We start from the raw sequence: 17,942 nt of genomic DNA, 5'->3' as shown, positions 1-17,942 counted from the left end.
TTTCCACCTTCTCCACTGGGGTCCCGTCTGTGCTCCCTCTGCCGTTTCCTGAAGTCCATGATCAGCTCCTTTGTTTTGTTGACATTGAGTGAGAGATTATTTTCCTGGCACCACACTCCGAGCCCTCACCTCCTCCCTGTAGGCCGTCTCGTCATTGTTGGTAATTAGACCTACTACTATTGTGTAGTCAGCAAACTTGATGATTGAGTTGGAGGCGTGCATGGCCACTCAGTCATTGGTGAACAGGGAGGACAGGAGAGGGCTCAGAACACACCCTTGTGGGGCCCCAGTGTTGTGGATCACTAAAAGTGTTGTTTCCTACCTTCACCACCGGGGGCAGCCCGTCAAGAAGTCCAGGACCCAGTTGCACAGAGCGGGGTTCACACCCAGGGCCTCCCACTTGATGAGCTTGGAGGGTACTATGGTGTTGAATGCTGAGCTGTAGTCAATGAACAGCATTCTAACATATGTATTCCTCTTGTTCAGATGTGATAGGGTAGTGTGCAGTGCGATGGCACAGTCTGTGGATCTATTGGAATGGTAAGCAAATTGAAGTGGGTCTAGGGTGACAGGTAGGGTGGAGGTTATGATTGTTGACTAGTCTCTCAAAGCACTTTATGACAGAAGTGAGTGCTACGGGGATATAGTCATTTAGTTCAGTTACCTTTGCTTTCTTGGGTACTGGAACAATGGTAGACATCTTGAAACAAGTGGGGACAGCAGACTGGGACAGGGAGAGATTGAATATATCCGTATGCACTCCAGCCAGGTTGTCTGTGCATGCTCTGAGGATGTGGCTAGGGATTCTGTCTGGGTGGGCAGCCTTGCGAGGGTTAACACATTTAAAATGTCTTACTCACGTGGGCCACAGATAAGGAGAGCCCACAGTCCTTTGTAGTTGGCCATGTCGGTGGTATTGTGTTATCCTCAAAGCAGGCAAAAAGCGGTTTAGCTTATCCGGAAGCAAGTCTGTCCGCAACGTGGCTGGTTTTCCCTTTGTAGTTGTGATTATCTGAAGTCCCTGGCACATAAGTCTCGTGTCGGAGCCGTTGAATCTGCGACTCCACCTTGTCCTGACGTTTTGCCTGTGATGTACAGAGGGAATAACTATACCGTTTGGCCATATTCCCAGTCAGCCATGGTTAAATGCAGTGGTTCGTGCTTTCAGTTGTCCATGCTGCCATTGATCCACGGTTTCTGGTTTGGGTTTAATAGTCGGTGGGCACAATCTCCTATACATGTCCTGATAAACTCAGTCACCGTATTCGTCGATATTATTCCCAGAGGCTACTCAGAACATATCCCAGTCTGCGGAATAAAAACAATCTTGAAGCATCGATTCTGATTGGTCAGACCAGCTTCGAATAGTCCGTAGCTCGGGTACTTCCGGTTTGAATTTCTGCCTATAGGAAGGGAGGAGCAAAATGGAGTCAGATTTTCTGAAGGGAGGGCCTTGTAGGCATTTCAATAAGATGAGTAGCAGTGGACCCATGCTCTCAGAGCGAGTGCTAAATTCAATGTGTTTGTAGAACTTCAGTAGCGTTTTGCTCAGATTAGCTTTGTTAAAATCCCCAGCTACAATAAATGCCGCCTCAGGATGTGTGGTTTGCATAGTCAAGTGTAATTCCTTGAGGGCAGTCATGCTATCGGCTTGAGGGGGGAATATACACGGCTGTGACTATAACCGAAGATAATTCTCTTGGGAGGTAATACGTTCAGCATTTGATTGCGAGGTATTCTAGGTCGGGTGAACAAAAGGACTTTAAGTTCCTGTATGTTACACCATGAGTAGTTAAATCATGAAACATACACCCTGGCCCTTCTTCCCAGAGAGATCTTTATTCCTGTGTGCGCGATGAACTGAGAACCCAACTGGCTGTACGGACAGTATATCCCGAGAGAGCCATGTTTCCGTGAAAGGGGAAAGTCTTATTCCTGGTGGTAATTCTGGTGAGTTACTGCTGCTCTGATATCCAGAAGTTACTTCCAGTTGTATGAAATAACAACTCATTTCTGGGCTAATAATGTAAGAAATAAAAAAATAAAATAAAAACACTGCAAAGGTGCTTAAGAGCTAGAAGCAGAGCTGCCCCATCTGTCGGCTCCATCTTTCCCTGCTGAAGCTAAATGGGTTGAGGCTGGTGACTAAATAGGTTGAAGATGCTTTGAGTAAATGGGTTGAGGCTGGTGAATAAATAGATATGTTTTCCCAGTCGTGAGAATCCATAGATTAGGACCTAATGATTTTCTTTCAATTGACCGATGTCCTTATATGAACTGTAAATCTTAGAAATGTTTGCATGTTGTGTTTCTATTTTTGTTCAGTCTAACACGCGTTTGCTACAGTATGTATGGAGAAAGACAAAACATCTGAGTCAGTGAGCAGATTTTGGAACCATTGTCATCTTCATGACACAACCTCTATAGCTGAAACATCCAGGCCTTTTACCCAGTATGAAATCATAAAGATGTCTGGCCAAGCCAGAGGATAAGGACCATAATAACAAAGACACAGGGCTGGTCTTGTTCTTCTTCAGTGGTATTGTGGAGATAATAAGGAGAGCTGGAACAAAATGAAAGTCCTGCTAATAACGAAAGAACCCGTCCCAGTGTTTTAGCATTTCAGTGCTCTGTTTTGGTGGAACACAGCACCATATTGGGAAATCTGCCAGGTTTATCTGTTTCTCCACAGAGGCCCACGTGGGGAACTAACATGTTGCTCTAACTACACAACACCACACCCCCAGGTACTTTCCAAGGCAGCCTGTGTCCAACTATCCTCTTTTTCAGAGGTTGACTGCAGGAGTTCTCTGGAATAAGAGTAAAGCCGAGCCGGCCCCTCTGTCAGCCCTGTGACACAACAGGTCAACAGTACCACGGTTCCCAGAAATGAGTCAACATCAAGAAACAAACGTTTCCAATAACATATTCTCCTGGGTGACTCTGAAACCCCAATAAAGCTCCAGAGAACACGAAATCTCACAACATGAAATGAATAGTAGAAAGCTTTCTATAAAAGCACAGAGAAGACTGTGGTTCAAAAGACTAATATCAGGGCTGTTCTTTAACTCTTACGCCTCACAGATGGTCCTGGTTAGAAGGCAAATACAGTCTCCATTCAGTTTTATATTTCATGCTTCTCGGATGTGCAATAAACCTAAAACACACTAACTCAATATGAACTGCTGTTAGAAATTGTATCGCAACACATTCAGGAAATCAGTTGTTATAAAACTAGTCACTCATTGGTTCATATCATTTTTTCCCGAAGTATATAAAAACAATCTCAAGGTCCGTCTTAGGTCATCTTAACAATACAGCTATGTTCTCCACCGAGGACAGTCTTAACAATACAGCTGTGTTCTCCACCGAGGACAGTCTTAACAATACAGCTGTGTTCTCCACCGAGGACAGTCTTAACAATACAGCTGTGTTCTCCACCGAGGACAGTCTTAACAATACAGCTGTGTTCTCCACCGAGGACAGTCTTAACAATACAGCTGTGTTCTCCACCGAGGACAGTCTTAACAATACAGCTGTGTTCTCCACCGAGGACAGTCTTAACAATACAGCTGTGTTCTCCACCGAGGACAGTCTTAACAATACAGCTGTGTTCCCCACCGAGGACAGTCTTAACAATACAGCTGTGTTCCCCACCGAGGACAGTCTTAACAATACAGCTGTGTTCCCCACCGAGGACAGTCTTAACAATACAGCTGTGTTCCCCACCGAGGACAGTCTTAACAATACAGCTGTGTTCCCCACCGAGGACAGTCTTAGCTGTATTATGTTCTCCACCGAGGACAGTCTTAACAATACAGCTGTGTTCCCCACCGAGGACAGTCTTAACAATACAGCTGTGTTCCCCACCGAGGACAGTCTTAGCTGTATTATGTTCTCCACCGAGGACAGTCTTAACAATACAGCTATGTTCTCCACCGAGGACAGTCTTAACAATACAGCTGTGTTCTCCACCGAGGACAGTCTTAACAATACAGCTGTGTTCTCCACCGAGGACAGTCTTAACAATACAGCTGTGTTCTCCACCGAGGACAGTCTTAACAATACAGCTGTGTTCTCCACCGAGGACAGTCTTAACAATACAGCTGTGTTCTCCACCGAGGACAGTCTTAACAATACAGCTGTGTTCTCCACCGAGGACAGTCTTAACAATACAGCTGTGTTCCCCACCGAGGACAGTCTTAACAATACAGCTGTGTTCCCCACCGAGGACAGTCTTAGCTGTATTATGTTCTCCACCGAGGACAGTCTTAACAATACAGCTGTGTTCCCCACCGAGGACAGTCTTAACAATACAGCTGTGTTCCCCACCGAGGACAGTCTTAGCTGTATTATGTTCTCCACCGAGGACAGTCTTAACAATACAGCTATGTTCTCCACCGAGGACAGTCTTAACAATACAGCTATGTTCTCCACCGAGGACAGTCTTAACAATACAGCTATGTTCTCCACCGAGGACAGTCTTAACAATACAGCTGTGTTCTCCACCGAGGACAGTCTTAACAATACAGCTGTGTTCCCCACCGAGGACAGTCTTAACAATACAGCTGTGTTCCCCACCGAGGACAGTCTTAACAATACAGCTGTGTTCCCCACCGAGGACAGTCTTAACAATACAGCTGTGTTCTCCACCGAGGACAGTCTTAACAATACAGCTGTGTTCCCCACCGAGGACAGTCTTAGCTGTATTATGTTCTCCACCGAGGACAGTCTTAACAATACAGCTGTGTTCTCCACCGAGGACAGTCTTAACAATACAGCTATGTTCTCCACCGAGGACAGAGCCATCACAGGCTATTAAAACCCACCTCTGTTCTCTTAGCTCCAGGCTGAGTAGCGGAGTTATTTAACCATTCTTCCCTGATACTCACTGGTGCACAAAGTCTGACTGTCTGGAGAATAACTCTGGAGAATGAGCTGTACAATACAGGCATAATTTCAAGCGCTAAGTTCTCAGACTATCGCCACTCCATCTTGAAACAGTCCCTCCAACAGAGGAATCAGGTAACAGAAGAATCACTGAGTTACTGTTAGGTAGGTAGGTAGAATATCCTTTAGTCAAACATTTATTGTCCCACTTTTCTTAGTCCCACTGTGTCTCTACTAAACAGTACTAGCAACATAATGTTAAGTGATGTAAACTCAACCACTGTCTTAGGCAATACTGTTTTGGCTCTTAAATTATTTGCTCATTGGAGAAAACAAAAAAGTTGTACTAATGTGATATTAATGACTGAAAACTTAGTATGTACTTTAAAAATGGTCTTTCTCTCTAAGATGTCAGGTTGGCTGGACAACCTATAGTCTGTGCTCATGGCCCCAGGCCTAACAGTCTAGGGCACAGCGTTGGGACTGGGGGCTAGGGCACAGCGTTGGGACTGGGGGGCTAGGGCACAGCGTTGGGACTGGGGGGCTAGGGCACAGCGTTGGGACTGGGGGCTAGGGCACAGCGTTGGGACAGGGGGCTAGGGCACAGCGTTGGGACTGGGGGCTAGGGCACAGCGTTGGGACTGGGGGGCTCGGGCACAGCGTTGGGACTGGGGGCATAGCGCTGGGACAAGATTCTGTAGCAGTCGGACGTGCGTTCTCTTGTCCCGTGAAATTGGTAAATAATAATTTCTTTTTTTTCAAATACATTATAAACTCACTTTTCATCTACTATCCTGCAACCCGCCTCACCCAATGTGGTACGGAGCAGCTATTTTTATACTTTAGAACCGGAACCCCCATCAGAACCTAGCCAGCTAACTAGCTACAAGTCAGTAAGCCACTGCTTGCGGTCTTCACCATTAACTCTGACACCAGCCAGCCTCAGCTCGGTCAATAGCTGCCAGTCTGCACAGCGCAACATCAACCCAAATCCATAACCATGGGCACCCTCAGATATCCTCCTGAACAACTTGCCTTCTAAATACACCTCTGCTGTCTTCAACCAGGATCTCATGATCACTGCCTCATTGCCTGCGTCCGTGATCAAATGACCACCCCTCATTACTGTCATACTCTCCCTAAAACACTTCAGCGAGCAGGCCTTTCTAATCGACCTGGCCCGGATATTCTGGAAGGATATTGACCTCTTCCCGTAGAGTAGAGGAAGTAGAGGATGCCTGGTTGATCTTCAAAAGTGCTTTCCTCGCCATCTTAAATATGCATGCCCCATTCAAAAAATGTAGAACTAAGAACAGATATAGCCCTTGGTTCACCCCAGGCTTGACTGCCCTTGACCAGCACAAAAATATCCTGTGGCGTTCTGCATTAGCATCGAATAGCCCCACGATATGCAACTTTTCAGGGAAGGCAGGAACCAATATACACAGTTAGTTAGGAAAGGCAAGCTTTTTCAAACAGAAATTTGCCTCCTGTAGCACTAATTCCACAAAGTTTTGGGACACTAAAGTCCATGGAGAATAAGAGCACCTCCTCCCAGCTGCCCACTGCACTGAGGCTAGGAAACACTGTCACCACAAATAAATCTACGATAATCAAGCATTTCAATAAGCATTTCTCTACGGCTGGCCATGCTTTACTCCTGGCTACCCCAACCCCAGTTTTGGCAAGTCGGTTGGGACATCTACTTTGTGTATGACAAGTCATTTTCCAGCAATTGTTTACAGACAGATTATTTCACTAACAGTGAATTATATCACAATGTGCCTTTAAAACAGCTTGGAAAATGCCAGAAAATTATGTCATGGCTTTAGCAGCTTCTGATAGGCTAATTTACATGATTTGAGTCAATTGCAGGTGTACCTATGGATGTATTTCAAGGCCTACCTTCAAACTCAGTGCTTCATGGGAAAGTCAAAAGAAAATCAGCCAAGACCTCAGAAAAAAATATTGTATACTTCCACAAGTCTGGTTCATCCTTGGGAGCAATTTACAAACGCCTGAAGGTTCCACATTCATCTGTACAAACAATAGTACGCAAGTATAAACCCCATGGGACCACACAGCTGTCATACCGCTCAGGAAGGAGACGACTTCTGTATCCTAGAGATGAACGTATTTTGGTGCTAAAAGTGCAAATCAATCCCAGAACAACAGCAAAGGACCCTGTGAAGATGCTGGAGGAAACAGGTCCAAAAAAGTATCTAGATCCACAGTAAAATCAAGTCCTATAGCGACAGAACCTGAAAGGCCGCTCAGCAAGGAAGAAGCCACTGCTCAAAAACCTACATAAAAACGCCCGACTACGGTTTGCAATTGCACATGGGGACAAAGATTGTACTTTTTGGAGAAATGTCCTCTGGTCTGATGAAACAAAAATAGAACTGTTTGGCCATAATGACCATCGTTATGTTTGGAGGAAAAAGAGGGAGGCTTGCTAGCCGAATAACACCATCCAAACCGTGAAGCACGGGGGTGGCAGCATCATGTTGTGGGGGGTGCTTTGCGGCAGGAGGGACTGGTGCACTTCACAAAATAGATGGCATCGTGAGGAAGGGAAAATTATGTGGATATATTGAAGCAACAACTGAAGACATCAGTCAGGAAGTTAAAGCTTGGTCGCAAATGGTTCTTCCAAATGGACAATGACCCAAAGCATACTTCCAAAATTGTGGCAAAATGGCTTAAGGACAACAAAGCCAAGGTATTGGAGTGGCCATCACAAAGCCCTGGGCAAAAAATAAAAATGGTGGGCAAAACTGAAAAGGTGTGTGCGAGCAAGGAGGCCTACAAACCTGACTCAGTTACACCAGCTCTGTCAGGAGGAATGGGCCAAAATTCACCCAACTTATTGTGGGAAGCTTGTGGAAGGCTACCTGAAATGTTTGACCCAAGTTAAACAGTTTAAAGGCAATGTTACCAAATACTAATTGAGTGTATGTAAACTTCTGACCCACTGGGAATGTGTTGAAAGAAATAAAAGCTGAAATAAATCATTGTAATATTATTCTGACATTTCACATTCTTAAAATGAAGTGGTGATCCTAACTGACCTAAGACGGAAATTTTACTAGGCTTAAATGTCATGAATTGTGAAAAACTGAGTTTAAATGTATTTGGCTAAGGTGTATGTAATCTTCCGACTTCAACTGTATATCCATCCTGCCCTGCCTAAAATCTTCGAAAGCCAAGTTAACAAACAAACTGGTTCACTAACTATTCAGAGTTCAGTGTGTCAAATCGGAGGGCATGCTTTCCAGACCTCTGGCAGTCTATGGGGTGCCACAGGGTTCAATTCTCGGGCCAACTCTCTTCTATGTAAATGTATCAATGATGTTGCTCTTGCTGCTGGTGATTCTCTGATCCACCTCTACGCAGACGACACCATTCTGTATACTTCTGGCCCTTCTTTGGCCACTGTGTTAACTAACCTCCAAACAAGCTTCAATGCCATACAACACTCCTTCCGTGGCCTCAAACTGCTCTTAAAATGCTAGTACAGCCAAATGCATGCTCTTCAACTGATCGCTGCCCGCACGACTAGCATCACTACTCTGGACGGTTGACGTAAAATATGTGGACAACTACAAATACCTAGGTGTCTGGTTAGACTGTAAACTCTCCTTACAGACTCATCAAGCATCCCCAATCCAAAATTAAATCTATAATCGGCTTCCTATTTCACAACAAAGTCTCCTTCAATCATGCTGCCAAACATACCTTCGTAAAACTGACCATCCTACCGATCCTTGACTTCGGCGATGTTGTTTACAAAATAGCCCCCAACACTCTACTCAGATGTAGTCGATCACAGTGCCATCCGTTTTGTCACTAAAGCCCTGTATACTATCCACCACTGCGACCTGTATGCTCTCGTTGGCTGGCCCGGACTGACTCCAGGTCATCGATAAGGCTATGCTAGGTAAAGCCGCCTTAGATCACTGGTCACCACAGCAACACCCACCCGTAGCCCACGCTTCAGCAGGTATATTTCACTGGTCATCCCCAAAGCCAACACCTCGTTTGGCCACCTTTCCCTTCAGTTCTCTGCTGCCAATGACTGGAGCGAATTGCAAAATACATTTTTTTTAAATGTACATCACTGGAGCTGGAGTCTTGAATCTCCCTCTAACTTTAAGCATCAGCTGTCAGAGTAGCTCACTGATCACTGTACACAGCCCATCTGTAAATAGCACACCCAACTACCTCGGCCCCATATTGTCATTTATTTTTGCTCCCCAGAATCTCTACTTGCACATCATGTGCACATCTATCACTCCAGTGTTAATTCTAAATTGTAAATATTTCACCTCTATGGCCTATGTATTGCCTTACCTCCCTAATCTTACTACATTTGCACACACTGTCTTTAGACCTTTTCTATTGTGTTATTGACTATACTTTTGTTTATCCCAAGTGTAACTCTGTTGTTTTTGTCGCAGTGCTTTCCATTCTTGGCCAGGTCGCAGTTGTAAATGAGAACTTGTTCAACTGGCCTACCTGGTTAAATAAAAGTGTAACAAAAAGATGTGTTGTATGTCAATGTGTGTGAGTGTCAATGTAGTGGTGTGTGTGTGTGTAAAAATATATTTTTCCACACACAAAGTTTTAGGTCACTTAAAAATGTCAGTGTTTTTGAAAGAAAGGCAAATTTTTGTCCATTAAAATATCATCAAATTGATCAGAAATACAGTGTAGACATTGTTAATGTTGTAAATGACTATTGTTGCTGGAAACAGCTGATTTTTAAAATGGAATATCTACATAGACGTACAGAGGCCCATTATCAGAAACCATCACTCCTGTGTTCCAATGGCACGTTGTGTTAGCTAATCCAAGTTTATCATTTTGAAAGGCCAATTGATCATTAGAAAACCCTTTTGCAATTATGCTAGCACAGCTGAAAACTGTTGTTCTGATTAAAGAAGCAATAAAACTGTCCTTTAGACTAGTTGAGTATCTGGAGCATCAGCATTTGTGGGTTCGATTACAGGCTCAAAATGTCTAGAATCAAATAACTTTCTCCTGAAACTCGTCAGTCTATTCTTGTTCTGAGAAATGAGGCGATTCCATGCGACAAATTTCCAAGAAATTATAGATCTCGTACAACCTTGTGTACTACTTCCTTCACAGAACAGAGAAAACTGGCTCTAACCAGAATAGAAAGAGTAGTGTGAGGCCCCGGTGCACAACTGAGCAAGAGGACAAGTACATTAGAGTGTCTAGTTTGAGAAAGAGGCTTCACAAGTCCCCAACTGGTAGCTTCATTAAATAGTACCAGCAAAACAGCAGTCTCAACGTCAACAGTTAAAATGCGACCCTGGGATGCTGGCTTTCCAGGCAGAGCTCCTCAAATCCAGTGTCTGTATTATTTTGCCCATCTTAATCTTTTATTGTCAGTCTGAGATATGGCTCTTTCTTTGCAACTCTGCCTAGAAGGCCAGTTGGTTCTCCAGTACATTGGCCAATAGAACAGAGGGTAGATTATTTACTCTCCTCTGTAGTTTCAGCAGGGTACCCACACATCGGCCTCCATATCACAGTCTCTTCAGGGGATCAGGGCCCAGGTGAGAAGTATATCCTGCACAGCTGAGTCATTGAAGTAGAATTCCTCATCCAAATCATGGTTAGTGATCGCTGTCCTGATGTCCAGAAGCTCTTTTCAGTCATAGGAAACGATGGGTGAAACATTATGGACAAAGAAGTTCAAATCAGCGCAAACAGCACCCCCTCCCCAACTAATAATCAACAACCACATAGGTGTTCCAGTCCCCATGGAGACAGAACAAACAGAGCTTAAGTAATAGTTTGGAAGGTCTTCAACATGCATTAGGAACAGTCATGTCTGTTATATACACATGAGGTGTACCATAACCTGCTGGACAAAACATTTTCATTTGTCAATTGATTTGCTACAGATTGTGTCCTGAAAATATACACCAGGTTCTAGGAGGAGAGGACCATGCAGTAGCACTTGCTCTGCTCACCCGTCTGCCAGGAGCCTCAGGAATGTAGCAGTAATGACTAACATGTCCTCCAGCTAAACCCTTACACATATAAACAAAACACTTTCATAAACAAGCCCTGCCACCTCGCCAACCTCTCTACTCTTCCCCTCCCATGTGGGGAGTATTTTTTATTTATTTGACCTTTATTTTACTAGGCAAGTCAGTTAAGAACAAATTCTTATTTTCAATGACGGCCTAGGAACTACCTGTTAACTTCCTGTTCAGGGGCAGAACGACAGCTCGGGATTTGAACTTGCAACCTTCCGGTTACTAGTCCAACGCTCTAACCACTAGGCTACCCTGGGGTACCGCATCATCCCAGAGGAGCAGGCAGTGTCAGGGTTACGGAGGCAGGATGGGTCAGGGTTACGGAGGCAGGATGGGTCAGGGTTAGGGAGGCAGGGTGGGTCAGGGAGGCAGGGTGGGTCAGGGTTAGGCAGGCAGGCAGGATGGGTCAGGGTTACGGAGGCAGGATAGGTCAGGGTTACGGAGGCAGGGTGGGTCAGGGTTAGGGAGGCAGGGTGGGTCAGGGTTAGGCAGGCAGGGTGGGTCAGGGTTAGGCAGGCAGGGTGGGTCAGGGTTAGGCAGGCAGGGTGGGTCAGGGTTAGGCAGGCAGGGTGGGTCAGGGTTAGGCAGGCAGGGTGGGTCAGGGTTAGGGAGGCAGGGTGGGTCAGGGTTAGGGAGGCAGGGGGGTCAGGGTTAGGGAGGCAGGATGGGTCAGGGTTAGGCAGGCAGGGTGGGTCAGGGTTAGGCAGGCAGGGTGGGTCAGGGTTAGGGAGGCAGGATGGGTCAGGGTTAGGGAGGCAGGGGAACAGTTATGGTCAGGGTTAGGGAGGCAGGATGGGTCAGGGTTAGGCAGGCAGGATGGGTCAGGGTTAGGGAGGCAGGGATAGGCAGGCAGGGTGGGTCAGGGTTAGGCAGGCAGGGTGGGTCAGGGTTAGGGAGGCAGGATGGGTCAGGGTTAGGGAGGCAGGGTGGGTCAGGGTTAGGGAGGCAGGATGGGTCAGGGTTAGGCAGGCAGGGTGGGTCAGGGTTAGGGAGGCAGGGTGGGTCAGGGTTAGGCAGGCAGGGTGGGTCAGGGTTAGGGATAGGCAGGCAGGGTGGGTCGGGGTTAGGGAGGCAGGATGGGTCAGGGTTAGGCAGGCAGGGTGGGTCAGGGTTAGGGAGGCAGGGTGGGTCAGGGTTAGGCAGGCAGGGTGGGTCAGGGTTAGGCAGGCAGGGTGGGTCAGGGTTAGGCAGGCAGTGTGGGTCAGGGTTAGGCAGGCAGTGTGGGTCAGGGTTAGGCAGGCAGTGTGGGTCAGGGTTAGGCAGGCAGTGTGGGTCAGGGTTAGGCAGGCAGTGTGGGTCAGGGTTAGGGAGGCAGGGGAACAGGATGGAGCAGGTAGGCTGCTCCCCTACCCCCCTAGCTGCCTGCCCACCTGCTCCCCTGCCCACCTGCTCCCCTGCTCCCCGGCCCTACTGCTCCCCTGCCCTACTGCCCCCCTGCCCCCCTGCTCCCCGGCCCTACTGCTCCCCTGCCCCCCTGCCCCTACTGCCCCCTGCCCCCCTGCCCCCTGCTCCCCTGCCCCCCTGCTCCCGGCCCCCCTGCCCATCTGCTGCCCTGAATTCCTCTGTTGATCCTACAGATATTGTCTGCAGTAATCATGTGCCTATGAACCAGAGTTACACTGTTAGCACTGAGGCGGTGTGCACTAGTAGGAAGACCACTGTGTGCAGCTCACTGCACTAACAGCTCACCCTGCACTAACAGCTCACCCTGCACTAACAGCTCACCCTGCACTAACAGCTCAAACATAAAGATTACTTTCATGTATACCTCTAATAAGCCTCCCAGTACAGCTGGGTGATATGGTCTAAAATCAGATCTCCATTTGTTTTTGTTTTTTGACTTGTGGGCGATTCACAATATATCTAAAAAAAAAATTATGTTCTCTCTAAATAAGCTTTGTACAATTAAAAGATCAAATACGCTGCATTTCAAACAGTTACGCTGCATTTCAGACAGTTACGCTGCATTTCAGACAGTTACGCTGCATTTCAGACAGTTACGCTGCATTTCAAACAGTTACGCTGCATTTCAAACAGTTACGCTGCATTTCAAACAGTTACGCTGCATTTCAAACAGTTACGCTGCATTTCAAACAGTTACGCTGCATTTCAAACAGTTACGCTGCATTTCAAACAGTTACGCTGCATTTCAAACAGTTACGCTGCATTTCAAACAGTTACGCTGCATTTCAGACAGTTACGCTGCATTTCAAACAGTTACGCTGCATTTCAGACAGTTACGCTGCATTTCAGACAGTTACGCTGCATTTCAGACAGTTACGCTGCATTTCAGACAGTTACGCTGCATTTCAGACAGTTACGCTGCATTTCAGACAGTTACGCTGCATTTCAGACAGTTACGCTGCATTTCAGACAGTTACGCTGCATTTCAAACAGTTACGCTGCATTTCAAACAGTTGCGCTGCATTTCAAACAGTTGCGCTGCATTTCAAACAGTTGCGCTGCATTTCAAACAGTTGCGCTGCATTTCAAACAGTTAGCAATAATCTAATGAATTCGGGTTTGTAAAATTATCGTTGGCTAAATATAAGCCTTCAACAACCATTAACCTTAATTAATTTTATAAAAATAGTTTAACATGCTTTTTTTGGGAGTAATCACTGATCAGCCTATGAAAATAACCTTTTGTTACAAATGTAACTAGAACCATGCATACTGCACATTCACTAATAATGACAACCGTGTAGCAGGCAATAGAACATGAACACAGGTCTCAACAGTCGCTCCAAGCCCACGTGCTAGTGATTAGCCAGCTAATGTTTATATTTCAAGTTAGAGATAGCAGACTTGGATCGATTTTCTAGTTCCCTTCATCTAAAATTAGGTTTTGGTTGAAGATCTGCTAATTCAGTATAAAAACAATATGCATAAAGTAGAAAATTATACAATTTTGGCTCCAGAGCACACAGGACCTCAGACTAGTGCGAAGGTTGACCTTCAATGGGACACAGACCCTAAGCACACAGCCTAAACAAGGCAGGAGTGGCTTCGGGACAAGTCTCTGAATGTCCTTGACTGGCCAAGCCAGAGTCCGGACTTGAACCTGATTGAACATCTCTGGAGAGACCTGAAAATAGCTGTGCAGCGACGCTCCCCATCCAACCTGACAGAGCTTGAGAGGATCTGCAGAGAAGAATGGGAGAAACTCCCCAAATACAGGTGTGCTAAGCTTGTAGCATCATACCCAAGAAGACTCAAGGCTGTGATCGCTGCCAAAAGGTTCTTCAACAATGTACTGATTAAAGGGTCTGAATACTTATGTAAAGGTGGTATTTCGGCTTATATATATATATATATATATATAAATAAAAGCCGAAATACCACATTTACATAAGTATTCAGACCCTTTAATCATATATATATACACACACACTTGCTAAAATTTCTAAAAAGCTTGGGCCCTGACAGACCTGGGCCCTGACAGACCTGGGCCCTGACAGACCTGGGCCCTGACAGACCTGGGCCCTGACAGACCTGGGCCCTGACAGACCTGGGCCCTGACAGACCTGGGCCCTGACAGACCTGGGCCCTGACAGTAAATCTCTAAGACAAAAATAATGGTGTTCCATAAAAGGGTAGCTGCCAAGACAACAAATACAAATTCCACCTGGACACCGTTGCCCTAGAGCACACAACAAACTATACATACCTCGGCCTAAACATCAGCGCCACAGGTAACTTCCACAAAGCTGTGAACCATCTGAGAGACAAGGCAAGAAGGGCCTCCTATGCCATCAAACGGAACATAAAATTAAACATACCAATTAGGATCTGGTCAAAAAAAAATCCTTGAATCAGTTATAGAACCCATTGCCCTTTATGGTTGTGAGGTCTGGGGTCCGCTCACCAAATGAGAAACACCAAATAGAGACTCTGCTGAATGCTGCAAAAATATCCTCCATGTACAACGTAGAACACCAGATAATGCAGAGCAGAATTAGGCCGATACCCACTAATTATCAACATCCAGAAGAGAGCAGTTAAATTCTACAACCACCTAAAAAGGAAGTGATTCCCAAACCTTCCATAACAAAGCCATCACCAGCAGAGAGATGAACCTGGAGAAGAGTCCCTAAGCAAGCTGGTCCTGAGGCTCTGAACACAAAAAGACCCCACAGAGCCCCAGGACAGCAACACAATTAGACTCATGAGAAAACAAAACGATAATTACTCTGACACATTGGAAAGAATTAACAACAAAAACAGAGCAAACTAGAATGCCATTTGGCCCTAAACAGAGAGTACACAGTGGCAGAATACCTGACCACTGTGACTGACCCAAAATTAAGGGAAGCTTTGACTATGTACATACCCGTTGAGCATGGACTATTGAGAGAGGCCATCGTAGGTAGACCTGGCCTCACTGCCAATCCTGAACCATTAAAGCTACAAGTGTCAGTGTTCAATGTCTACAAAACAACAGAACAGATTAACCGGAATGACATTTACTAATATATATAATATAATATATATAAATATAAATAAATATATATAAATATATGGTTAGTTGAGGTAATATGTACATGTAGGTAGACTTATTAAAGTGACTATGCAAATTGTCTGGGTAGCCATTTTAAAAGCTGTTCAGGTCTGGAACCTGGAATTAGCACTCCGGTACCGCTTGCCGTGCAGTAGCAGAGAGAACAGTCTATGACTAGGGTGGCTGGAGTCTTTGACCATTTTTAGGGCCTTCCTCTGACATCGCCTGGTATAGAGGTCCTGGATGGCAGGAAGCTTGGCCCCAGTGATGTACTGGGCCGCACACACTACCCTCTGTAGCGCCTTGCAGTCGGAGGCCAAGCAGTTGCCATACCAGGCAGTGATGCAACCATGCTCTCGATGGTGCAGCTGTAGAACTTTGAGGATCTGAGGACCCATGCCAAATCTTTTCAGTCTCCCGAGGGGGGATAGGCTTTGTTGTGACCTCTTCACCACTATCTTGGGAGTGCAAGGACAAAGTTAGATTGTTGGTGATGTGGACACCAAGGAACATGAAGCTTTCAACCTGCTCCACTACAGCCCCGTCGATGAGAATGGGGGAGTGCTCGGTCCTCCTTTTCCTGCAGTCCACAATAATCTCGTCTTGATCACGTTGAGGGACAGGTTGTTATTCTGGCACCACATGGCCAGGTCTCCGACCTCCTCCCTATAGGCTTTCTCGTAGTCGTCTGTGATCAGGCCTACCACTGTTGTGTCATCTGCAGACGTAATGGTGTTGGAGTCGTCATAGCTAAACAACCCAGCATTAAAATACCCCAACCTTGATCTTTTTAATAAAATCATGACCTTACTACATCCAAGCAGTTGGGTCATCCAAACAACAGATTTTTTTGAGTGTAGAAATTAAAATAGCAAGCCAACAGCATCATGCTGTGCCAGTATCAGGGAAATGATTGGTTACGCCCTCACACCCCTTATTTTCCATCCAGCATTGAAATGTTGATGAGGTCTGAAAAAAATGCAATAGATTGGGACTGAAATCACTGACAAAACAGTGTAATGTACATTTAATCTAATCTTTAATTAAACTGAAAAATACATCTGACACAACAAACAAAAAGACCCATCTGCTGCTACATCCCTCTTACCCTCATTATGTTACGATGGACCTAACCCTAATTCAGCCCTCTAACCCTCCACATGGCCTCATTATGTTACCATGGACCTAACCCCAATACAGGACAGCAAACTAACCTCATTGTCGCATTTAGATTGAAAGCATAGTATGTATGGATAGAGCCTGGTTATGAAAACATTGAAATGGCGAGTACACCACGCCAGTTATCCATAAACTGGTGCCATTGCCTAAAATGATGATCACCGCGAAACAGTCAACATGCCAATCTAGCGATCAATTGCACTCAGAATAGAATTGAAAACACATAAAAACAGACCATATCCTAGACCCAAGCTTTTAATAAACCAATACAGTCGCAACATGAACATGATGGAACCCACTGTGTCATATTGATTACTATTCCGTATCAATGCTTCAGATTCAATATTTGGAGCACCAATCTGTTTCCCACTGTTGTAGCTTTTATTAGAAGACCATGTGCTGGATACGCAGAACCGCAGAGAACACATGGCACGCTGTGGCTAAAAGGAGAAAAGGTTGAGCTGTAGTAGAAAGTGGTGTACTCACGGACTGCCTCCTGCTTGGCGTCTAACCCGGAGATAGACTGCTGAAGTTGACCGACTTTACTCTGCAGTCCCCGGACCCGTTGGTTGGTAAACACGATATCGCTCTCCAGCTCCTGGAAGAGAGAGCAGGCGTGCCGGGCCAGGTCGGAAAGCTGTCGTAGGGTCCGGGACAGAGCCACATTGTTGACCGTACACAGATCCTCGAAAACCAAACTCTCTTCTCTTGGGACTGAATGCCTGCACAGTAACTGGGGTTCCACGATCCGTTTGGCAAATGGCATTTTGACATGGACCCGATTAGAAATCCACAAAAAATCTGAACCAATAAATTATTTTCCAAACAATAGTTGCCCCCATTAATCCAACTGTCCCTGATTGAGCGGTTCTTCAGGCATCATTTCACTCTCCACAGAATGAGTGGTCGCCTCCCGCTGCTCCTCTGGTCATCAGCTGCCTATCTATCCATAGGTACTGCCTATGTTTTTCAGAGCTTTAAAAGTGAGGCGCTTTTAAAAAGATCACCCCAAAACCTGGCGCGGATCACTCTAATTTCCCGGATCTGGACTCGGACCGAAGCGCGAAGCTGTCTGTGTCCATGGAGCCTCCATGCGCGCTTCCGAGACTGAGCGCGTGCACTGTTACCACAACAGAGGATTCTTGGTGTGGAACAGTTGCTCGATGATAATAATCACTTTGAACGGCTGTATAAGAGACTGATATATAGAGAGTTGTAGTGTCATAAGATGACTGTAGCCTATGTGTTGGAGTGTATTAAACTGTTCTCTGTGTGTAAAAGCATCAGTTACTCTTCCA

At 45.8% G+C, this 17,942-nt stretch overlaps 1 protein-coding gene across 2 annotated transcripts in view; it reads right to left on the bottom strand.

Moving 5' to 3' along the window:
* LOC118400710 (actin remodeling regulator NHS-like) overlaps positions 1–17,425 on the bottom strand; it is a 109,419-nt gene extending 91,994 nt beyond the window's left edge. For both annotated transcript variants that reach the window (XM_052475784.1, XM_052475785.1), the window contains exon 1: positions 17,131–17,425. In XM_052475784.1, the coding sequence (XP_052331744.1) occupies positions 17,131–17,410 (280 nt within the window). In that variant the 5' untranslated portion in view covers positions 17,411–17,425. The remainder of the gene's footprint in view (positions 1–17,130) is intronic.
* Between the last annotated feature and the right edge of the window lie 517 nt (positions 17,426–17,942).

Source organism: Oncorhynchus keta, chromosome 22 (genome assembly GCF_023373465.1).
Source record: "Oncorhynchus keta strain PuntledgeMale-10-30-2019 chromosome 22, Oket_V2, whole genome shotgun sequence".
Classification (NCBI taxonomy): Eukaryota; Metazoa; Chordata; class Actinopteri; order Salmoniformes; family Salmonidae; genus Oncorhynchus; species Oncorhynchus keta.
The sequence above is the reverse complement of the archived record's forward strand: the minus strand, read 5'-3'. Positions and strand labels throughout refer to the sequence as shown.